The 25,308-nt window shown below is 36.6% G+C and overlaps 2 protein-coding genes across 2 annotated transcripts in view; one reads left to right on the plus strand and one right to left on the minus strand.

The window, feature by feature from the left end:
* PROS1 (protein S) overlaps positions 1 to 1,364 on the minus strand; it is a 73,423-nt gene extending 72,059 nt beyond the window's left edge. Inside the window, exon 1 of the mRNA XM_028504467.2 lies at positions 932 to 1,364. Coding sequence (XP_028360268.1) covers positions 932 to 1,010 — 79 coding nt within the window. The 5' untranslated portion in view covers positions 1,011 to 1,364. The remainder of the gene's footprint in view (positions 1 to 931) is intronic.
* A 7,969-nt stretch (positions 1,365 to 9,333) lies between these two features.
* ARL13B (ADP ribosylation factor like GTPase 13B) overlaps positions 9,334 to 25,308 on the plus strand; it is a 71,369-nt gene continuing 55,394 nt past the window's right edge. Inside the window, 1 exon segment of the mRNA XM_028504810.2 lies at positions 9,334 to 9,694. Within this exon segment, the coding sequence (XP_028360611.1) occupies positions 9,636 to 9,694 (59 nt within the window). The 5' untranslated portion in view covers positions 9,334 to 9,635.

The raw sequence follows: 25,308 nt of genomic DNA on the forward strand, positions 1-25,308 counted from the left end.
GTTAGTAAATTCCCATTTAATTCTCCTGACATTAATTCTTTGAAATTTTTATACTGGAGCCTTATGCAGCCTAAAAGTTATTTGTAAATCAGAGTTTTTCTCTCCCATGACATTTCCGGAGAATAAAACAACACAAGTAAGCATTTTAAATCAACGAACATTCTTAAACTTCAGAAAACAAACAAATTAACTGACAACGAACATGTTCTAAATGCCTTAATAATTCTCATGTATTTTCCAGATAAAACGCAATATCCTGCCTTAAATCCAGGCATGGGAACCTACGGAACTGGGAATGCAAAGATAAAGACAAAAATTCATGCCACGACCTCAGATTAGTGGCACTCAGTGTCAAGAACCCTCTGAACAATATGAAGTTTAACAAGCCTTTTGATTTCAAAGTCAGAAAATGACATCTGCCAACTGCTATCCAAAACTTCACTCATTCTAAAACAATTCGTTTGTCAATGTTGAAATAAGCAAACCAAGCTCAAAGTCGAGAAATTGCAAAAGGATGATAGGCTGCAGCAGGGGGTGCCCGTTGGGGACAGGCTTGTGTACAAAGGGAAGATAGTGGGTTTCCTTTTCCCTACTTTTATACTGTAACGTGCTTATCCCTGTCCTCCGACTGGGAACTCCAGCTGTTGGGGGCAAATGGGTAAGGCGTTCTAACTCCTTCAATACTTAGTGTCACTCAGGTTTTTCAGTCTGTCCTGTAGGCAACACATCATTCCCAGAGCAGGGCAAATATTGACCGTGCCCAACCATCAACACTGTGGGATAGATCCATGGCTGCTTCCATCAGCCGGTGGTTGCCCCGACTTGCAGTAAACTTTCTAGGAGACTACAACCTTCGCAAAGAAAATCCAACAAGGCTGGCAGTTCAGTCAGCATTGGGGGGAAAGGACACAGAACGCTATTGACTACTCACAGTTTGCCTCTGCAATGGGAAACACTACGACGACGAGGCACACCAGCAGCGCCCTGCAGCACCCACCGAGGACCCTCATGGCCAGGCCGGCAGAAGCACGGGCGGGGGCTGTGGCACTTCGCAGCGGACCCTGAGCGCTCTGCTCCCGGCGGAGCTGCAAGCCCGGACCCCACTGTAAACCCCGGTGCCGCTGCTTGAGGACTGCAGCGCAGTGGAGCCCGCGAGCTAGCGCGCCAGAGGATCGGCGTGAGCCGGGGGCGGAGAGGACCGCCTGCTCCCAACCCCCAGCTGCGGAGGGGAAGTGATAACGAGGACATTTCCAGGAAGCTTTTGGGAGGTGGGGGCGGGGGGCTGGGCTCAGGGAACGCGTTGGAGGCCTAGTAAACACTGTGGGGACAACCTTCCTTGCTGCTTTCCAAACTCCAGCGTTGAGTTCCAGGACTCCCAAATGGGGTGTTTTCGAAGGGGCGGAGAAAGCAAACGCAGTGAAAAGCTCCGAGGAACTTAGATGGGAGGCTGAGTGACCTAAAGCACTTGGAGGAATCAGAGGACAGACTATACGTTCTTAGAAGGAAAAGTCGTGAGAGATCGACGTTGGGGATGAGGACGTTAACCTAAACCCAGAAGTGAAAGAGGACTCGAGAAGACTTGGTAGAGAACAGTGATAATGAAAGTAAATGGGATAGTTTTGGTCATCACCATTTTTATTTTGTATCTGCATGTATGGTGTAAAAAAAAAAAGCTACGGCAAAAAAATGTTTTGAGGAAAGAAGAGAATATCAAATTCTATCACCTTCGAGCAGCTCGTTATTTTTTTTATGTATATATTACCTCTGCTTTTCGTGCTTAGACATACACATTTGAATATGTTATTTAATGTTTAAGGTGCTTGTGGAACTAAACTGCCTGGATTTAAATCATAATACTCTGCCACTTACTAATTATGTAACCTTAAGCAAATTGATTAACCTCTCTGTCCATTTTACAGATGAAACAACCTCTCTTGTTTCATCTGTAAAATGGAGATAATAGTGTTAAAGTAAGTGTTAACGTAAGGATTTAAGGAGATGACACATGTAAAGAAATTAGTGTGTATTAAATAGTAGTACTTAAGGCTTATTTACTATTATCACTTGTATTTCTGACCAAGTGAACATGTAAATTGTTTTCCTATGTGTGTGCACAAAACTTGATAGGCTGATCATCTTTCAAGAGTCTCTTCCAGCTCTAGCGTTCTGTAATTCTTTGATCCAGCTGGATGGAAGTTGATGCTAGTGACTTTTTTTAATAAGAATATTTGCAAAGGAATTATTGAATGTTTTTGAACCTTCCCTCTTTAAATTCTCTTTCTTACTGTCTGACTCAACCATGTCAGTCTATTCACCCTGTAATCCCCAGCTCCAAATCATTTAATTATAAATATAATTCTAATCTCTGTGTGTTTTTCTTTTTTTGGTGTGCTAGCAATCATAACAGACAGAATAACCTTTCAGTAGTATATTAATTACTTAAATGCATTTAGGCTACCAGCCTTTTGAGCAGAGGCTTGATTTGGGACTCTCATCTTCATGAGAAGGAATTAAGAGTAGATTATCAATTTCGAGATCCCAAAATTCCACAAGGAAGGAAAACCTCCAAAATTTTGAATCAACAATATTCACAACAAGTCATCTCTGATACAGACATTTAAAAAAGAAGACTGTAAAGAACAGGAGGAAAGGAATGTTAGAGAAACAAAGGAGTGAATACTTAAAAGGAAAATCTGATTCTTCCAAAGACTTCAGGTGAAAGTGAATGGACGCTCTATCGGGAATTAACCAGAATTCAGCCATGCTGCAAAGAAGAGGTAGCACAGGTTTTCCAGGATCCTCTTCACATGGAGCAGAAACACAGTATCAGGACTGATTTTGATTGAATGACCATATCTTCAGCATGTTGTTTTTGAGTTATACATTACTTACTGATGTTAATTACTTGCTGACCTTAAATATAGTAGTTACAATTGTTATTTAATCTTTGGTTGCAATAAAGTGTACATGTGTTTAGAGGGATATTTTTCCATCTAAATATTGTGTTGTTGAGAATTACACTGTAGTTTGGTTTTTAGTATTAGCAAGTCAAAACTATACTAGACCCTTTGTCTAGGCAGCCACTTATTAGATGGTGACTCTTGTTTTGTAATTTGTATTTTGCTCTTGTAGATTTCATATCCTACCACCAGCACATACCATCCTTCTCACTCCAACCAGGTCATAGAGAAATGCTTGCCCCAAAATAAATGCCAACTAGTCTTTGATGAGTGCCTGTCACATATTAGTGGTAGATACTATAAAGTTCCTCTTCCTAAAGGAACTTAGTGTCTAGTTTGAGATGTAACTAATGCCTATCCGTATAAGAGCAATATAGACAATACAGAGAGTGTGTTATAAATTACAGAAATTATGCTATAGAAATTCAGAGTTGGGAGAAAAGGTTAGGGTGGGTTTGGGATTTGACTTAGGTTGTTTCTGATAGGGCAAGTTTCAGGCAATTTACATATTTTTCATGTACAGTTATCCCAACATTTTACTTGATTTTAGCATGTGATTTATAGTTATTTGTTTTTGTGTTTTTGTTAATTAGCTGGAAAACAATGTAATCTCTTGTGTTTCATGTTTCATCTAAGTCCCAAATAAAGGTGATGTTCTAAAAAATAAAAGTATAACACCAAAATTTTAAAAAAGTGAATATCCTTTTAATATCACAAATGTGTATCACAGTGCCAGCAACTATAGTCAGTGCTGGAAAATTATGTATCGTACCTATATGGTAATGTTAAATTGAAAAATTATATACAGAAATTTTTAAGACTAAAATTTAATACTATATGTTTTGAATAAAATTTTTAGATTTTAATTTATCTCAGAACTTCAGTGGTGGTGATACCTGGCTTTAGCTCAATATCAGTAAACACTTGGTCAATTATATTTGGCCAATCTTGTTTTCAGTACAGTTATAAATATGCAACTAAATCTATCCAAACTTTAATTCCTAATCTAATCTCATTCCCAGTCCTAATCCTAGACCCGTTCCCTTACCCAGTTTTATACATCTTCATATGATCTTCTACTAATATATGGTCTAGTTGACTTATTTTTTTTTTATTATCTGCCTCCTCATCCTTCCCACTACTAGAATGTAGATCCTTTAGGATAGGACTTTTTTTTTTTATGTTTTGTTCACAACTATATTTCTAGTGCCCAGAACAGTGACTGGCACATAAACATTCAACTTAACAGTGCAAATAAAATTCAATTTAACAGTGCAAGCCTGGGAACATTTTCATGCCAAAATATCCATAGTGATCATTTCCAATTGTCGAATTATGGGTCATTTTCCTTTTGCAGATTTATACAGGGTGGGGCAAAAGTAGTTTTACAGTTGTGAGTATGGGAAACAGTTAATTCTTATATTATTTATTATTATATTATTTTTCATACAAATAATTATAAGCCTACTTTTGCCCCACCCTGTACATTTTTTCTACAAGAATATTTTAATATTTTCTTGGTGAAAACCATCAGGCTAAAGTGTTTACACCACAGGCAATGAGGGTTAGTTTTATTTGCTTGGTTTTTTGTATGTTTGTTTGTTTTAGAAACAGTAGTGATTTTTGCGGTTGTACTTTAAGAATGCTACCTTGTGAAAAGTTTACAAAATGGATCAGAGCTGGGGAAGATTAGAAACCAAGTAACAGACAACACATAAATGTTGGCAAGGATATGGAGAAAAGGGAACACTTGTACACGGTGGTAATGTAAATTGGTACAGCCAGCCATAGAGAAGACAGTTCAGAGGTTTCCTGATAAATTAAAATCAGAATATATATATACTCTATATTTATATATTTTTATTTATTTATTTATTTATTTATTTATTTATTTTTAGAGAGGAAAGGGAGGGAGAAAGAGAGAGAGAGAGAAACATCAATGTGCAGTTGCTGGGGGTTATGGCCTGCAACCCAGGCATGTACCCTGGCTGGGAATCGAACCTGCGACACTTCTATATTTATATTAACATAAAATACTATGTGTTTTAGTACTAAAATATTAAAACTATATACACATATACATAGAACTACTCTATGTATAGTAGATATAGAAATACCGTGTGATCCAACAATCCCAAGTTTAGATATAGAACCAAGGGAAATGAAATCACTATCTCACAAAGATGTCCATGCTTCCATGTTTATCGTAGCATTGTTCACAATAGCCAAGATATGAAAAATACCTAAGTGTACATCCATGGATGAATGCATAAGTCAATGATATATAAAAATGTATTGTGTAATCATGTGTTATATGCACCAGATATATACTATATATTCATATACATTGCATATATATGATATATAATAGAATATTAAGACTTACTCCACTCCAAAAAAAGAAAATCCTGCCATTTGAGACAGTATCGATAAAACTGGTGGGTAAAATGCCAGTAAAATAAACCAGATAGTAAAAGACAAATACTTCATGGTGTTATTTATATGCAGAATTAAAAGAGAGCAACTCATTGGAACAGAGTAGAATGGTGATTGCCAGAAGCTGAGGGATACAGGAAAAGGGGAGAAGTTGGTAAGACACAAATTTTGAAAAAGATGAATAAGTTCTCTTCCCACAAGCAGCCCGAGTTGACCTCTGAAAATGGTTCACTATTCATTTGACCAAGAAAAACCCACAAAATCATGAAAAGCAAAGAGGTTCAAATCTTCTTGTTCCAAGAACAGCTGTAAACAACCCAGGCCTTCAAGGCTGTGCATACCTCCAAAGCCATTAAGTGTCTGAAGGATGTGACTTCACAGGAGCAACGTGTGCCATTCCCTTGTTACCATGGTGGAGTTGGTAGGTGTGCCTGGGGCCAAGCAGTGGGGCTGGGCACAGGGTTGGTGGTCCCAAGAGAGTGCTGAAATTTTGCTGGACATGCTTTAAAATGCAGAAGGTAATGCTGAACTTAAAGGTTTAGCTGTAGATTCTCTGGTCATTAAGCACATCCAGAGAACAAGGTTCCCAAGGTACAGTGCAAAACCTGTACTTGAGCTCTCCCTTCCACACTGAGATGATCCTTACTGCAAAAGATCAGATTGTTCCTAAACCAGAGGAGAAGGTTGCATAAAAGAAAAAGCTATCCCAGGAGAAACTGAAGAAACAAAAACTTAATGGCCCAGGTGTAAATTCAGCATAAAATAAATGCTAATAAAAGCAAAAGCAGGAAAAGAAGATGAATAAGTTCTGAGCATCTAATATAACGCATGGTAACTAGTAAATTATACTGTATTGTACATTTGAAATTTGCTAAGAGAGTAGATCTCAAATGTTCTCACCAAAAGAAAAAAAAGATTATATGAAGTGATGAATGTGTTAACTCATTCACTCACTCATAACTCAAATTAACTCAATTGTGGGAATTATTTCTCAATGTATATGTATACTAAATCATTATATTGCACACTTTACGTGTATGATAATTTTATTTGTCAATTATACTTTAATAAAGTTGGAAAAAGTAAAAGAAACCAAGTAATACTCAGGATGTTATTTCAACAATCCCAGAAAGATGAGAAGAGATTCTTAACTAGAATAATGACAGTAAGGCTTTCTCCAACACTCAGAATAAACTAGGTTATAATGTGATAAAACAGCCACCATATTACAGTGGTTTTAGTTAACAAATGTTTCTTTCTTGCTCTTAGGAAGTCTGCTTTAGGACTTTGCAAGCAGCTGTCCTCTGTGTGTTGGCTCAGCTTTCCATGCTGTTCTGATTTTGTGTTACTTCAAAGTTAACAAAAGCTTCTGCACTTCACACTGCAAGGGAAAGGAGAACATAGGGAATTATGCACCAGCTTTTAAATGTTTTCACCAAGAAGTGACACAACTACTGCCATGCACATTTCATTGGACAAAGCAAGTTCATGACTTCAAGAGGTGGGAATAACAATTTCAAGTGGTTACAAGAAAAAGGGAACTGGAAATAACGAGCAACACTTAAGTTTACCAAAGCACTTAGTATATTGAAAAGTAATATTCAACTCACTTATCTAATTGACTGACTGTATGTTGGCACCAAAAATATTTGGTAATGTATCACTGTTAGAACTGAGAAAGCCATGAAGTATAGCTGGACTGATTATATTTAAAAAAAGGTGTTAAATATGATTCCAGACATACTCAGGAAACATCCACATAGTAATTCCCTCAGGCACAGAAGTAATTGGATTCTCTAGGAGAACATGGTTTTAAAAAGGAAAGCAAAGGAAAAGGAATGACCAGTGAGATCAGAAGAGAACCAGAATAGTGTGTAATTGTGAAAAGCCAAGTGGGGAAAGAGATTTAGAAGAGTTAAAAGTAGTAACTGATGTGAAAGAAAAGAAGAACTTCTCTGGTAATTTGGAAGACATAAGTTATAAAAACACGTAAGTTATACGTTTTGAGTAGTTTGATGGGACAGAAGGCCATTCTCAGTGAGTTGATAAAAAGATTGAACAGCAAAAATAGTGCTTTAGGGTTTGTGAATCATTAATTTAAGAAGTTGGATTGTGGAATTAAAGAGTTATTAGAACAGTTGTAACCTGGCTCATAATTAAGGATGTGTGGCCTTATCTTGCCCGGCCCTCTTAACCCCACCTCACCCTGGCAATTGTAGCCTAAGATTTAGGGAAAACATTAAAAGGCATATATTTAAGATGTTGGATAAAGAAAAAAATAATTAAAGGAACAGGATTTCAGAAAAGTGGAAAATGGTGTTTGTCAGAGTCCCAAGAAAGTTGTTAATCTTGGAAAAGAGAAGGTAGATGTTGTGGGTTATTAGAAATTAAAAAACAGAGAAGGAAGAAAAATTGTGAAAGTACCATTGAAGTTTTTCGTTAGTACTATATAATAGAGGCATTTTAGTATATGCACAGGACAATATGGGCAGAAGTAGCATCTAGTATTGATGAGGAAAGACAGGTTCTTTTAGGAAAATCAGTAGAAGTCATAGATCTGTGAGCTAGTGGAAAGAAAGTCGAAGATATCAAGGCAGACAGTGAGAATGGTGAAAAAGAACTAGCAGTTAGGAGAGAGGTAGTAGGACAAGTGCCATTAACATTTAAGGGACAGTGACACGCACTCCAAAATCTGCTGTTATTTGTTAGAAATTGCACATGAGCTGTGTTTCTCTCTTTTCATCATTTTAGCAATCTTGTAAAGTAGGTATCATTATTCTCATTTTACAGTTAAGGTATTTTGTTTCAGAGACAGTAAACTATAAGTGATGTATATGGGTTTGAATTACGGTTACACAAATTAGTAAAGAGCTGAGAATAATTTTAAACCTAAATCTATCTTAGTTCCAAACCACTGCTTTCCCCTGCATACACTGGGATTGCCAGGGTCCTCTATCCTTTTACGAGGATATGAAAACATATTAGTAGAAACAAAGTATACACAGGCCCCTATATATTATGCATATATTATTTCATATAGAAATGTACTTTCTTTTTTCAGTGCTATAGAAAGAAATGCAGATATTACATATCTCTTTAAATAAAACAAAATGGATTACAAAACGGCCAGTAGATCACCTTCTCTATCTTGCAGAAATCAAATAGCTAGCAATCTATTTATCTAAAAATTCTGGAAAGGACATACATCAAAATGTCGACACTGGTTATCTTTGAGTGATGACTGTGTGATATGATTTTCTTCATCTTTTCAGTGTTTTTTTTTACATTTTCTACAATGAACACATTCCTTTAGTAGTCATATCCCCCACACAATAGACATAAATTTCCACTCCACATTTTACGTAACTAACAGCAATACCACTATACTGATGAAAACGTCACTCTCATCTGCACTACTGATATAATTAGCAAATATGTTTTTTGCTTGTCTTATAATTATTGCCCCAGTGTATTGTTTCTATAGCTAGCTGTGCAACCAAAAGTCTGCTGTAATCTCACTTCATCCTTATTCCTAGCGTAAACAGCACAACAAAACACGCACAAATCTTGAGATATTTGGATCTCAGCTGTGGTTGGAGATAGACGGAGGAGCAGCACGATCGGCTGGTAACACACTTTTGGATGAGCGTACAGGTAAACCTCGCCAGAGATTTCTCAGGAATCCTTTAGTTCATCTCTAAATGGTCCTGTTGCCTAGCAACGAGAACCACTTTCCCGGAGCTCCACCTCCTTCTCTTAGACCCCTCCCCCTTACCCCTCCCATCTCTCCGGCAAAAAAGGGGACTGGCTACACTCTCCGGGTGTAGCCAGTCCCCTTCAGCCACTCAGAGGCCAGGAACGTCGGCCCTCGAACGATGATTGGAGGAGTGCAAGGGCGGTGCTTGGGAAGAACCTTCCAAGCCTGGGAGGGGTGTTTCACGCCTGGGAGGGACGTCAGCACGTCGACGCGGGGCTTTTCTCTGGTCGGCGCCGCTAACCCTCCTCCGGTCTGTGAATCGGTGCCCCTTCTTTGGCTATCTCAGGCTAGTAGGGCAGTCGTTGTCCACCTGAGGGCTGGCGGTATTGTACGAACTTTGTGCTCGGACTGACGCTCCTCACCTCTCTCTAGTTCTTTCCTCCCGGCTCAACCGCGGCGGCTTCGGGATTCGGCCCGGGGGCCAGTAGGGGCCCAAACTTGCTCAAGGCTCGGATGGGAGGCGGAGGGAGGAGCGCCCTGGGATGTTCAGTCTAATGGCCAATTGCTGCAGCTGGCTCAAGCGGCGGCAGGAGCCTGTCAGGTAGGCTGGAGCCGGCTGGCCCTGCGCCCTCCTAGGAGATCAGGACAGACGCGTCCTGAAGAGCTGGGAGGGAAGTCGCCTCCCCTCTTCTGTGCGCGGTTGACCCTGTCCAACCCGGGGGCGGAGGGGGGGGGATGCTTTCACTCCCAGTTTGATTTGTCCCCGGAGGGAAGGATGCGGGGATATAACCTTTTTGTATACTTGCATTTAAGTCTTCATCAACAGAGTTGCTTATTGCTATAATTTAAATGTGTTCAGATTTCTTAAGTTGTGGATTTTGTACACGTGTGTATGGAATTGGGAACTCTGTTGTTTATTTTTCCTCTGAAGTTTTTGTAATGGGATTTTTTTTTTTTTTTTTGAGTAGAGAAGCATGGGGTTTAGTTTGCATAAAGCCACACATCCCTTTCCAACACACACACACGTGTTTTGTTTGAGACTTACTTGGGCTTGAAATCTGGCCCCTTTGCTTCATAATTATAGTGTATGACTTTAACATTTTTGGCCCCACCTTCCTTATATATTAAATGAGGGGTGATAATATCCTTTAGGAGTGTTGTATTAAATGCTGATGGAAAGTGTTTTCTTAACAGTAGTTTAGCGTCAATTTTCTTATGAAACCTAGTTAATCCTTCTAATTAAAAGAGCCCAATTCTTAACTTTTTATTTTGAAGTGCTAGATATATTTTCAGTGTCTGCTACTAGATATTTATTCATTCCTTAACAGATATTTATTGAGAAAATAATCATGTGCCAGACACTGTATTAGGAGTCAGTGAAAATGATGTTTTTTATAATTGAGAGGCTCGATATGTAAAGAAAGCTTGTTACTTTTTATAAATAATATCGACTTCTTATAGTTCTACTTAGGAATTAGGCCAACGGTAAATTGTAGTGAAGTTGGAGTGTTTTTTAATTAACATTTCAAACAGTGTTTGCAGTAGGATGAGCTAACCTTTAAAGAATAAATCTGAAAAGCTATACTTACAAGGAAAAATATGTCTACATTTGGAAAAGAGATTTTCTCTAAATGAAACTTTTAAAATGACCTCCCCTTTATTAACTCAACTGGATTTGAGTGTTTTAAATACAAGTAATATGATTGACAGTCAAAGATGTGTTTGGGTGTATAGATTTGTTTTAATGGTGTTTTGTGATGATGTCAGAGTTTACAAAGATTTGAGGATCATTTGTAATAAACAGTCCCTTAATTTTTTTCTATTTGTTTTTTAAAATGTATTTTGTTTTTTGAAAGAAGGCACAATGCCATGAGTACATTTAACTAAAAACACAAGCTTGCACTCCAAAGGAGTTTTCAATTAAAGTCATCATTCTTTGTTTTTGTTTTTCATAGCAGGTATTGTGTAATCTCGGAGATAATTGTTTAAAGAAAAGACAGAGTTCAGAGAAAGGAGAATGTATTGATGTCTAAGTAGCTTCTACATCTGTGTTGTCCAGAAGAGTAGTGACTAGCTGCATGTGGCTGTTGAACATTTGTAATGTGGCTAGTCTGAATTGATATAAGTACAAAATACAAAGTGGATTTAGAAGATTTATTATGCAAAAAAATAAGTAAATGTCTGATGTTTTTTAGTGTGATTACATGTTGAAATAACTTTTGCATATATAGGATTAAATAAAATATATTTAAAGGATTTCATCTTATATTTTCACTTTTTAAAAATGTGGTTACTAGAAACTTTAAACTTACATATGTGGTTTACAGTTTATTTGTATTCGACTTCCCTGATCTAGATCATGGCCTAATAGAGACGGCATTGGTAAATACCTCTCAGTGTTGGATAGGGTTAACCGTCAAAGGAATTAAAAATAAGTTGGATTGCACCCATTTTTTAAGTATCATTGTTAAGTGCCTAGTTTATAACAATGACGAAGTAAATGTTTGCAAAATATAGTATGTAGTTTAATCACTCTTCAACAATAAACATCTTAATGTAAAAAATGTTTACAAGTAGTTCCAGTTACTAGAATAAATGAGAGGTTGAGCAAACTGATTTAAAGTATATATCAGATTTTGTGGATTTATGATCTATTGTTTTGTGTTTTTAAAATTTTTGTTTATGCTACTCCTTATTGAGATCCTTCTTCATGTTTATATATTATGAAGATGTGTTTGCAAATGTGGGTATAAGAGATGTTTATTAATACATTATGTTCTAACATTACTTTGCTGACTTACCTAATATATCCTGAACTTTTGGGGTTTACCTACCTGTCCTCATTTAGATGCTCTCCCTCTGAGTATATTATTCTAGAGAACTGAGATCAAGGATTAGGTGCAGTATTCAGAATGTGTGATAAGGACAAGGGAGGAGTCAGAGATCAAGTGTTAAGACTCAAGTCTAGGTGAGGAATCAGGATCAGGCTGCCAGGCAATTCAGGGACAACATGCATGCTATTGCTAACCACCAGTCAGAATCTGAACCTAGGCTTTCAATCTATGTAAATTACTCTTGGCTAGACTAATGGCTAGACCCATAGTTAAGTGTTTTGCGTACAGAAGCAGTGTAACATAGTGTGGGGTTTTTTTATCAATTTTTTTATTTTGAGACCATAATATAGTGGTCAGAGCTAAGAAATTAACTTTGGTACAGTACTGTCAAGTAAATTATAGGGTTTATTCTCTGTTCATCAGTTTTAGCACCTAATGCCCCCCCATATACTTTTTTTTCCTGTCCAAGACCTATTCCAGGATTCCACACTGCTTTGTCATGTCTCTTTGATCTCCCTCAATCTGTAATTGTTCCTCGCTCTTTCCTGGTCTTTTATAACCTTGAAACTTTGAAGAGTACTTGTCATTTGTTTTGTGGAATACCCAATGTGTTTGATTATTTCTTGTAATTTGATAAAGACAGTGTTGGATTAATTGGGCAGAAGGATGCCACAGAGGTGAGGTATCCATCAGTACTTTACATCAAGGGGTATGTGATGTTGATATGTCTTATTACTGGTGGTGGTATCCTTGATCACTTGGTATGGTGGTGTCTGCCCAATTTCTCAGTATAGTGTTTGGAGTCAAATAGATTTGCATCTGCATCCAAGGAGCTTCAGCAATTTTTTTTTTATTTGTCAAGTGTGGATAATTTGTTTCATCACACTCTGAGAAAGAAAATTTATGCAAATACTTGATGCTTTGCACATAGTACTTACTCAGTAAATAACACCTAGGATTTAGGAGACAAGTGCTGATTAGTAAATTATCCTCCTTAATTCATTTTATACTTTTCATTGTTAGTGGCAGAAGGGTCCATTTTGTTTTCCAAGATTAATTCTTATGTCTTTATTTCATTTCTTCCCACGTCCTCATGAACTTCAGTTCAGCATCTGGTTAGAGATCAGAGAACTACTGGGATGCACGAATAAATCTAAACTTTTACCCCCAAATTTATTGTTCAATTTTATTTCTAAATTTAAAAAATCTTTTTGTTTTGTCCTCAGAGTTCACTTTTATTCTTTTTTTAGTACATAAACATGCTCAAGGCCCTGTTACTGTTAGAGAAGAGAAAGAGTTCATCCATTTGGCACTAGCAGAGCCAGACACTTGACACCGAGAATTGCAGTGGAGAAAGACTATTGAATGGTGCCATCCAGGAGAACAGAAAGCTAATGCTAAAAAGCCTGAATTCCTGGATGGCATGGCAAGTAGGTTCTAGATTATATAGAGCAAAATCACAGGACACGGTGGGCTGGGGTTTGGGGTTGTACTGATTGGTTGGAGGTGGGGTAAGGGTAATGAATCATCTCTTCAGGTCTTGAGGACAGCTCTGAGGTGTTTTCTGGCATCTCTGCATCTGGTCTCATGGGGCAGTAGCCAGGCAGTTGTTCTACCTTAGGGCTACCTTAGGGCTCGGGAACTGAAACATAATTTAGGTCAAGGTGTTATTGTTAGCCTACCAGATGTCCAGACCACATGATCATTAGTCAGATATGGGCTACTGTCTTCTGCCTTAGAGGTTACTGATCATCTGGAGGAAAGACTGGGTCTCTGAGGTATATATATTATATATAGAGAGAGAAATATGATTTCTAGACTTATGATTTAAAACTAAATTTAATCAAAATCTTAAGGACCTTTGGTTTCATTACCTGAAAAAAAAAACACCACAAAAGTGTAAATGTTTTTTATTGCTGCTATAACAAATTAGATTAACTTTGTGATTTCAGAGAACACAAATTTATTATCCTATTGTTTTGACTTTAGATGCCTAAAATGTGTCAACAGGGTTGCAGACCTTCTGGAGGATCTGTGGGAGAATCTGGTTTTCTTTGCCTTTTCCAGCAAAGAAAGCGGCTATGTGAGTTACTTGACCCAGGGCCCCTTTCCTCTGTTTTCTCCTCTGATCTTTTGTCTCTGCCTTTTAAGCCATCTTGTGATTTCCTGACTACTGTAAAATAAACTACCCATTCCAGATCCTTAATCATGTTGGCAACATTTCTTTTGCTATGTATAGCAATATACTTACAGGTTCTAGGGATTGGGATGTGGACATTTTTGGGAGGCCATTATTCAGAGTCTATCATAATAAACAACCCTCATTCCCTGTAGCCACTAACTACCTTTCCTCCCCTTCACCCAGATTTAACAGTTGGCAGTAGATTATAAGTACCTTCTCAACTTCTCCTCTCTCATGCATTCCTTAACTTCTTTCTTTAGAAGACTTCTGTCCAGAGCCTTCAATGCACTTGTTCTTAACTATACCAGATATGGCCTGGTTATTAAACAAATGGATTCTTTCAATCTCTTAGCATCATTTGATACTCAAGACAAGTGTATTTATTTCTCTGATATTTTTTTCCTGAATTTTTAAATCTTTACCTTTCTGCCATTTTCCTTTTCTGTGCCTTTTTGCCAGTTAGCCTTTCTTCCTCTGACTCCCAAGTTTGCCCAAGGGCCGGTCTTCACCTCTTCTTCTTCAACACATTCTCCCTTTGTGGTCAATATCACCTTGTATTGGGACTTCAGCTGCCACCTTAACATGGACTCCCAAGTCCACGTTTCCAGCACAGAGATTCATCTTCAAGATGACTTGAAGACACACATACCCAGTTGCCACAAACCCTCAATCCCAGCATATCCAAAACAAGCTTAAATTCTCTCTCATTTCCATGCTGAATTGCTTCTGCCTTCTTCTTACCCAAAGCAGAAGCCAGGAGTAATCCTGGATACTCATTTGTACTTTGTTCTCTTCAAGCATCAAGACCATTGGTTTCTGCCTGTTTTTTACCACTTTGCATCTTACACTCTTTCAGCCCTTCCATACCTACTGCTCTGCCCAATATTCCATTTCCAGGTCTCTGACACTTTCCACTATCCCCTTTTTATTAATTCTCCACATTCCTGTCTATGGTCTTCTTAGGATACAACAGATATTAAATCTTCAGTCTTTCCTAATTGCCCTCAGGATAGCATCTAAATTTATTACTTACAACTTACTCATGATTGGACCTGAACCTGGCTATGTAGACTCTTCTTCATAAATCATTCTTTTTTCTTCTGTCATGCCAAATTTGGGGTACTTAAGTTCTCTAGTTCCTCCTTTTCTCCCAAATGCCTTTTTCTTCTTTGACTATTCCTACTCATGCTTCAAATCTCAACTGGGAGATTCTTTTATTCAGGAAACTGTCTTTGAATTCCAGCTACATTCTTTATCCTTTTAAGACATTGAAAAATAATTTATGTTTATTGCTATTTAAAGGTAATGCATATTTATTGTAGAACATTGAAGACTTGGTTAAACAAAAAGAGGCAAATTTGTTACCTGTAATCTCACCCCCCCAGAGATTACCTCTTTAATATTTTAATGTAGAATCTCTTACATGATTAAAATTTTATTTTAAAATAATATGAAATAATAATGCTGTGTCACAGCTTCTTATTTTTTCCTTGAATGTGTAATTCACATCTTTTTACATCATTATGTATTTTCCTTCAACTTTTTAATAGCAGCAGAGTAGTATGCTGCATAGATTCATCAAAGTGTGTTTGCTCATTCCTGTTATTATATATTTAGTATTTAAAATATTTAACCAAATGGTTAAATATTAGTTTGTGGAGCAATAATAGTTTGGGGAGCATTTGTAAAATTTATTTATTAATTTTTAGAGAAAGAGTGGGAAATATCCATTTGTTGTTCCACTTATTTATGTATACATTAGTTGATTCTTATATGTGCCCTGACTGGGGATTGAACCCACAACCTTAGCATATTGGGAAGAAGTGCTAACCAACTGAGCTACCAGGCCAGGGCTGGATATCCATATTCTTTGGGGATATTCCAATGATTCTCTTTGATGTTTTTCTTTGGGGGCAGGTACATTTTCTCAGTGAATTTTCTAGAAGAGATCTTAGGGGCTTAATGTAGCAACTGTTTTTCTAGTCTATAGTATGTGTTGAATATGTCTTCTGTTATCTTTTTAAATTTATTGGTGGCTTTTGAAATCGTACACATTTAAAATATTTTACTCAAACATACCACTCTTTCAGCATAATGTTTTGAAACTTCATTACTATTCAACCAGTAAATACGTGTAAGCAGGTCCCCACCCTTCCATATTGTCATCTATACACTCTGAACTCCTATTTTTTTATACCAGATATTAACTAGTTGATGAAATAGTGCTTATTAAGTATGGTAGAATACGAAAGAGTTGGAAAATGATTTTCAAGATTTTTATCAGGAATTGACAGCAGGATTTTGGAAGGGGTTTAATTTTATCTGGATCTTGAAGAAATTTACCTCCCTAAGATCATTATGAGAATAATTTCAGGAATGGCCCATTAAGAAAAGCAGAAAATTCACATTAATTTAACTGAATTTTGGCAATGAGAATTCTGTAATTAATTTAAAACACTGGTTAAAAAACTGGTAAAGTTTTTACCAGTATTTAATCAAAAAGAAAAATAGAAGTACTCATGTGCTTACCACCCAGGTTTTGTAAATATTAATCTTTGCTTGTGGCATTTCAGGGTTTTTTCCCCCCAAGAGATAGACAGTTAAGTCCTTCACATTCCCTTCATTGTATCCATCTCCTCCCATTCCTCCCCACAGTTATGTACTTGCTGGAATTACCAGTTTCTTGCCCACCTGTTTTTTGATGTCATATTTCAGACTAGCAAAGCTTTATTTCAAATTTGTTGTTCACTGTGGCCAAGTCCAAAAGAGGAGTCTCAGATACCACAGTAAGCAGCGTGCATTGATCAGTGTGGTGTCTGGTGAAGCATGCTGTGTTGTGAGATGTAGTCTCTGCTGTGATTTTTTTCCAGTGGGGAAGCAGCACTCTAATAGTCATCTTTCTTGGTCTAAATAAATATACCTATAAATCTATACTGTATATACAAATTGCTGTGTTCTTAATTTCTTAATTAAGCTGTACATACAGATTAGCAAGGATTATCTGATGTGCTATATGCAGAACTGGAATATCTCACATTTCTTTTTATCCCCCTACAGCTTCTTGTTAATTCAGTGTAAGAATTTTAGAATTTTAGATAGGTAGGGACCTTGAGATATCCTGATTCTACCACTTTATATTTTAGAAATGAACAGACACTAAAAATTTTACTTGATCAAGACTTAAAAGCTAGCACATAATCCCAAGTTTGGTCCTCTTACTATTTGTTAGTGCTCCATAAATTTAGATAGTGATTTTGGTGTGATATTATCCTGGACTGTACAATCTAAATTTACAATAAAATCACAGCATAATTTTGTTGGTAATTTTTTATTGTATCTTTTTTGTGGTGGTTTTTTTCACTCCCTAACTATAAATTACTAAACAGTGTTTCTAAGTCCCTTTTCATATGTTACTTTTAAATTTAAAACTTGCTACATGTAGTTTAAGTATTTTAATTAATAAATATCAGTTTTGATGTGTCAAATTTTGTTTTTTAGTGTTTTTAATGAAATATTTTATTTTGACTTGAATATTTTTGTTAGAAATAGCTTTTATGTAATTACCTCATTTGAAGTGTTGACTTCCTTAGTTAATAGATGAGGCTTAGGGTGTAGATGTTTAAATGACTGCAGTAATGTCATTCAGAAAAGATTCAAAATTCAAATGTTTTCTAAGTTCAAAATGCCAAAATTTGTTGCTTATATTTTGGGTGTGCTAATTTCTATATCTTTTATATAAAAGAGGGACCATGAGGTAAAAATATATAAACCAGGCCTTTGGTCTCTTAATCCCTATGTTTCGCTTTTTTTACTCAGAATTATTTCAGTTTTAAAAATCTTTTCCACTCTCAATTAAGATTAACACTGTTAACTGTTACCCTGGAACCATGAGCATGTAAGCTTTTTAAAAAAATTTTAGCTATTTTGATGTTAGAAGATAGGTGATTTTCATTACATTCTCAAATATTGAACTATTATGTTGATGTAAAGATTTTTACAAATTAAGTTTATACAGTATTTTTTCAACTTAAAGTTATATATTTTAATTTTACTTAGTGTAACAGCAAATAGGGATCAGAAATTATATTTATGTTGTTTCATTTGGTAAAGATGCCTAATGTGTGCCCAGTACATTTGATCCGGGGGTACAGAGTTGATGAAGAGAAATTGACTACAGGATGAGCTGCATAACAAAGTTGGGGTCTGCTTATTGTGGTGGCACAGATGGTCAGGAAGGACTGGGGGAATCCCTGCCCTAGTATAGCCTGCTGGTGAGCGGCAGAAGAGTAAGATGCAGAATTTGAACTTGATTCTATTTAAGGATTTTAAGCTGAAAAATACCATCGTTTGATTTTCATGAACATCCTGAGTAGCTTTTATTAACAGCATGCAATTCATGACTTTAGTTAATATACCTATTACTAGGTGATATACCTCCTATTAGGTGCAGGAACCAGGTTATGATTGTGATAAGCTTAAGTCTGGGGAAAAAATTAAAAGATACCTTGATGAAACTGAACCAGACTACCTAGATACCTGATATATAATCTGTGTGTGTGTGTGTGTGTGTGTGTGTGTGTGTATACATATATAATGTGAATAAATATATTCATATATATGAATAAATTTTAGGATAAACAAAATGGTTCAAGTTAGCCTTTAAAATAGTGATAATTATTATTGTTTTTACAAACTGCTGTAGTTAAACTTTCCATGGAAGCTGCTGTTGACTAACTTCTTATTAGCACTGTAATCTTGGGTAATTTGTACCTGCTGTACTCAGAGGGACAGTGTGAAGACAAATAACAGAGTGAAATAGCTTTGAAGTATCAAGACATGCCATGTAAATTCAAAGCATTAGTTATTTGCAGGGTTTGGGGAAAGCTGAGAGCATTTATTTCTGAGGTACTTAGTTTGGGGCAATCACCAAAAAGCTACTTTTATTTTACAAAACTGTAGTTTATTTGATATAGTTCACTTTTTAACTCTTCTGGAAGCTGTTCCAGTGCTGCCATTTTTTTTGGTCTCCTCATTTTTCTGTCACAATTTTAAGGTTTCTTCAAAGATTCTCAGAGTTCCGTGGTCCCTTGTCCACTGACTCCTTTTCCTCCTTTGCTGTCCCTGAGTTCTTTTATCTGCCTCATAGTTTCAGCTACTGTGGATATGTCTCATAAACCCACTACGGATCTCTCCTCCAGCTTCAGACTTCAGTGTGAGACAAGCACCCTGTCAACATGTACAACATTGAACCCACTAATCCTGCTGTAGTACTTGGTCCCTGTGCATCTCTCTGGTCTCATCTTGTGGTCTTGAATTTGATGCTGTAATAAGAATAGCTGTTGGTTGAGCATTTACTGTATGCCACAGGCATTGTGCATTTTATTTGCATTGTCCTATTTAATTTTGGGGTGAATATTGTTATTATCCCATTTTACTAATGAAATTCTGAGAAATTAAATAATGTGTCCCAGATCATTTAGCTTGGAAATGGCATATCTGGGACTTGAACACAGATCTAATAACCAGGTTTGTGGCTATATATAAGTGCCCACAATTCCTGTTATGTTTCATACTACTAGTACAAATATACTGTGCATTTTACAATACAAGAGTTCTTTTCATATCAGCCTTTATAGTTTAGTACGTAAAGATCAGAAATAAGTGGTCAATTTCAACTTCTGGAAAGGTCAGATTATTTACTATTTGATGATAGTGGTGTCTTAAGTAGAAGTACATCAGTTTCCCTTTAGACTTAATACATAGTTGTATTGACTTGTGATTATGTGTGAATCTAACAAGTATGTTTTCCTTTCCTTTAAGGTTGCTGTACTGAAGTGTGGTCTTAACCCCTGGGGTTAGTAACTGAACACCTTGCCCCTTCTCACCTCCTTGATGTGTTGTGTTTTTAGGCAGTGTTCTCAGTCTGGAATCTCCTCCTTTTTCTATTTTCACCTTCCCTTTGCTTGACAAACTTCTCCACTTTAAGAACTTAACTGAGGCATCATCTTGTGTTAAGAAGCTTCCCTGACCTTCCCTTATAGCTCTAGGGTGGATAAAGTCCTGTCTTCTTGCTCTGTTTTCCTTTAGTATCTTGTGTATATAAATGAGCATTTTAAACTGTTATTGTGTCACAATCTTCTAATGTTTGTTTACATTTTAGTCACTCTCATTGGAGGATAGCACTCTGGCATAGAAGACATAGCTCAGGCATTTTTGTGTCCACAGTGCCTAATGTACTTGTTCTTGAATTACTGTCTGACCAAATGAATAAATGATTGATTTATTACTAGTCAACTTTTCTAGATACTATAAACCTAAGGACACTGTATATTATTTTTTCAGTTGAAGGGCTGATGTATTTGATCAATAATCATGAGATTAAAAGATATAGACAATCTTTTATCTTAGAGTTGGTCATAGAGCACCACAGCCAAATGTTTCCCATCAGTGATAATTTACTGTTTTTTAAAAAGCTAAAATGAGATGTGCCTTTTAACATGTGTTAGATTGTAGATCTTCTGTATTTAAAGAGTTGCATGGAATTTTGAGCAGAAGATAAATGTTAACCTTTTAAACACACTCTATTATTAACCTATAAATTTAATGTTTTATTAGGCATTGCAGGAATTCACACTGTGATTTTTATTTGTATGTTAATGTTATGTTTATTCATTAAGGGTTTAATTCCCTTAAATATTTAATTAAAGCCATGTTTTCAAGTATATGGCTTAATGATCTAAATATTAACTACTTGCAAGGTTAGTCAAAGTAAAAGTAGAAATCCAGAGAGGCTTATTTTGTGCCAGTCTCAGCATGATTATAATTTTCCTGAGTGATTTTCATGATTGAAGGATTTTTTAAATATTTGAATCTAATATTCTATTAAAAAAATGGAAAATTCTTAAGGTAAAAGCTAAACTCCTTGGTAGCTAGTTTCAAGAGCCATGTGTAATAGTAATACTTTGGGAGGTTTTTTTTTTTTTAACTGAATATTGACAAGAATGGGAGTTGGGGGGATATAAGACACTACCCATAAGACACAGCCCCTGTAAGACAATGAGGGGCTATTTTCCTTAAAAATGCATATGTAAAATTTTTTTGTCTCATAAGGAATAGAGAAAGGTTTTATGGTGTTGGTAGGAACTGCTGACCCAGTGTGTATATTTGTAGTGTGGTTTTCCTTGACTTCTACAACAGGCACAGTTGCCTGTTATCTCTTCCTGCAGCTGCCTGTGCTTTCCCTTTACACCAGTCACCAAACATAATTCCCTCTCCAATTCCTATTTTGCTAGGCTCCAAGCAGGGGAGTCCAACCTGCGGCCTGTGGGCCACAGGTGTCGCAGGATGGCTATGAATGCAGCCCAACACAGAATCGTAAATTTACTTAAAACATTATGAGTTTTTTTGTGATCATGTGTCACAGTGTCTTTAATGTGTAGCCCAAGACAACTCTTCTTCTAGTGTGGCCCCTGCAAGATTTGTGAGGGGAAGGGATTGTTTGCTACTATATAATAGGTACTTAATATTTATAGAGTAAATTGTGCAAACAATTAGAAAATGGTGATTTGTTTCCAAAAGTAATTGTTTTGGTTCATGGTGATGTTAGAAGCACTATAGATCTTGAACTGGATTACAAATTATGAAAGAGCAATTGAATTAGCTTTAATGTAATTTTAGTTTAATTCCTTGTGTATCTAGTGTCTTGATTTTTCTAAAATATTATTTAAGATGCTATAATATTTATCTTTTTAGTATAGTCATGTACTATATTTTGTTTAGGAAATTATTTTGTGCTTAAATCTTATTTCTTGATATTTGGTAGTTATAAGTCCTTCAAACAAAATGATAAATTATGCTCTAAAGAAGTAAGCTCATTTTTCAAAGTTGATAATATAGGTAAAATTTCCCACATGAATAAAGGTGCCTACATACTACCTCAACTCCTTAAATTCATAGTTGGCTGTTGATCTCTTGGGCGTTCCCACTGACCTCACCACTGACTGCCCAGGGTGAGGTATGTGGATGCTGCTAATTGTAACTTACTTTATTTTTCACTGACTTGAGCATAGACATCCTTTCATTTGCCATTGTGGGTAGGAATGGTTGAAACATTTAGAAAAGAAGCAGCCTTCTGAATAACAAAGGGAATTAACATGGAGAGTAAATTAATTTCACTCACAAAATCCAAAGTCCTCATCATGGCCTGTAAGAACTTACATGATCTTGTCTTAGATGTTTCTGATCTCCTATCTTTCCCTGTCCCTTTCTTACTGGGTTTTACCACATTGGCTTCCTTGATGATACCGCAACATTCCAGCATGCCCCCACCTTAGTGCCTTTGCCCTGGCTGTTCTTTTGCCCCAGATGTTGGCATGACTAACTCCCTCTTTCAAGGTCTTTCTCAACTTTACCTCTCAACCAGGCATACCCTGATCACCCCACATAAAACTGCAACCCGTCTCCTATCCCCACTACTGCTCCCCTTTACCCTGCTCTCTTCTTTTCTCTATAGTTTATAGAGAAACTATATAATTTACTTATAATTTACTCATAATTTACTTATTTCTTATATTTATAGTTATTGTTTTCTGCCACAAAATGTAAGTTTAATAAGGGAAGAGTTTGTTTTCCATTGTTTTGATTATTTTGATAAACAACTGTATCTCAAATACCTAAAATACTAGTATCTGGTACACAGAAGATGGTCAGTAACTATTGGTTTAACAAATGACGAATTCGATTTTTGCAAGGTTTTCTGAGTTTGTTCTTCCTCATCTTGCGACCCATGGCTGGACTGCCACTGTAGGGAACTGATCTGCCTGGCAATGGCGATTTGTAGCTCAGCCCTATTGAAAAGCCCAGTAGGCACAGTGTGGCATGCAGGGGCCAAACCCATGGATCGGTTCTCCCGAAATTGGGCCTGCATTATACCTAGGCTGCTTTGAGACTTGCTCTTGCTAAAACTCCCTCACCCTGAGTTCAGGCAGCAAATGCTTACTGCATATCTTTAAAGTAACTCCCTGAAGTCTGTGCTAATTCTCCCAAGGATTGAAGTGTAACCAGACCAATTACTCTTATTGTTCCCTTGCATTTGCAACATTTTTTTCCTTGTTAATCTGTAAGAAGTAATTAGTAGCTTCCTTTCCGTTGCTATCTGTAAAAAGTAACTACCTAAATCAAACCTAAGTGTAATGAATGAAAACCTTCTTTGCTGTATGCTATTAGAAAACCAATATAAGCCTGTCAAGGCCAGGGTCAGGGCGTTCTCCCTTTGAGAGAGTGGCTGTACTGTCCCTTTTCCTCCATAAGACTCGGAAGTCCATTTGAATTTATCTCATCTCATCTGTAACACCGCAGGCACTGCTGGCTGGCTGGTTCTTTTTAACCTACTCATTGTCTTATGTCTCTTGTTTCTGGGCTTATGGTTTTTCAGGTGTAAAATTGAACTATACTATATTTTTTTTCTGACTCTCTGAAGTTTAGCTATATTGTCAGAAGCATTTTAAGCTTTATAATTATAGTCTTCTTTCAAAATATCTTAGCATTAATAATCGTGTTATTATACTATATTTAAGATATATACTTCATAAGGTGTTACACATATCTAAAAACAGAATTGAGCATATAAGTAGTACCTAGAATATAACAGTAATTCTTTTCTTACATAATTTCATAAGAAACAGGGTTTTAATAATCCTTATAATTCAATTAACTGGAAAATTTACTTTTATTTATTGTTGTTCAGTTACAGTTGTTCCGTGTTTTCCCTATTGCTCTCACCTACCCTGTCCCCCTACTCTCACCATCAGTCACCTCTTGTTCATGCCCATGAATCCTCCATTCATGTTCCTTTGTTTGCCCATTCCCCTTCTTTCCCACGTTATACCCCTCTCCCCTCCCCTCTGGTCACTGTCAGTTTGTTCTTTATTTCCAGGTCTCTGGTTCTGTTTTGCTCATTTGTTTGTTTTGTTGATTAGGTTCTACATACAGCTGAGATCCTATGGTATTTGTCTTTGACCACCTGGCTTCTTTCACTTAGCATTATGCTCTCCAGTTCCATCCATGTTGTCATGAAGGGTAGGAGTTCCTTTCCTGTTTCTTTCTGCTACGCAGTATTCCCCTGTGTAAATGTACCACAGTTTTTTGACCCACTCATTTACTGATGAGCACTTAGGCTATTTTCAGCACTTGGCCATTAAAAATAACACTGCTATGAGCATTGGGATGCATGGGTTCTTTTGAATTGGTTATTCAGGATTCTTAGAGTATAGTCCCAGCAGTGGGATCACTAGATCAAAAGGCAGTTCTATGTTTAATTTTTTGAGGAAATTCTGTACCATTTTCCATAGTGGCTGTACCAGTTTGCATTACTACCAACAATATACCAGGGTTCCCTTTTCTCCACAGCCTTACCAGCACTTGTGATTTGTTGATTTATTAATGATGTCTATTCTGACTGGTATGAAGTGGTATCTCATTGTGGTTTTAATTTGCATCTCTTTAATGGCTAGTGATGTTGAACATTTTTTCATGTGTCTATGGGCCTATGTGTCCTCTTGAAGAAGTGTCTGTTCAGGTCCTTTGCTCATTTTTTAATTGGATTGTTTGTCTTCCTGCTTTGGAGTCATGTGAGTTCTTTATATGTTTTGGAGATCACACCCTTGTCCAAGGTATCATTGGCAAATATGTTTTCCCATACAGTTAGTTCCCTTTGCATTTTGTTGACATTTTCTGTAGCCGTGCAGAAGCTTTTTAGTTTGATGTCGTCCCATTTGTTTATTCTTTCCTTTATATCCCTTGCCCTAGAGGGAGTATTGGTGAAAATATTGCTACATGGCATATCTGAAATTTTCCAGCCTATGTTTTCCTCTAGGACTTTTAATGGTGTCATGATTTATACTTAAGTCTTTTACCCATCTTGATAAAAGGACTTATTTTGCTGTATAGTGTAAGTTGGTGGTCTAGTTCCATTTTTTTACATGTCCTTGTCCAGATCTCTCAACACCATTTATAGAAGAAGCTATTTTTACTCCATTTTATGTTCCTGCCCCCTTTGTCAAATATTAACTGACTGTATTGACATGGGTTTATTTTGGGGTTCTCTATTCTGTTCACTTGGTCTATGTGCCTGTTCTTATGCCCATACTGGCCTGTTTTGATTACATTGGCCTTGTAATGTAGTTCGACATCAGGTATTGT

The sequence above is a fragment of the Phyllostomus discolor genome, chromosome 2, assembly GCF_004126475.2.
Source record: "Phyllostomus discolor isolate MPI-MPIP mPhyDis1 chromosome 2, mPhyDis1.pri.v3, whole genome shotgun sequence".
Taxonomy (NCBI): domain Eukaryota; kingdom Metazoa; phylum Chordata; class Mammalia; order Chiroptera; family Phyllostomidae; genus Phyllostomus; species Phyllostomus discolor.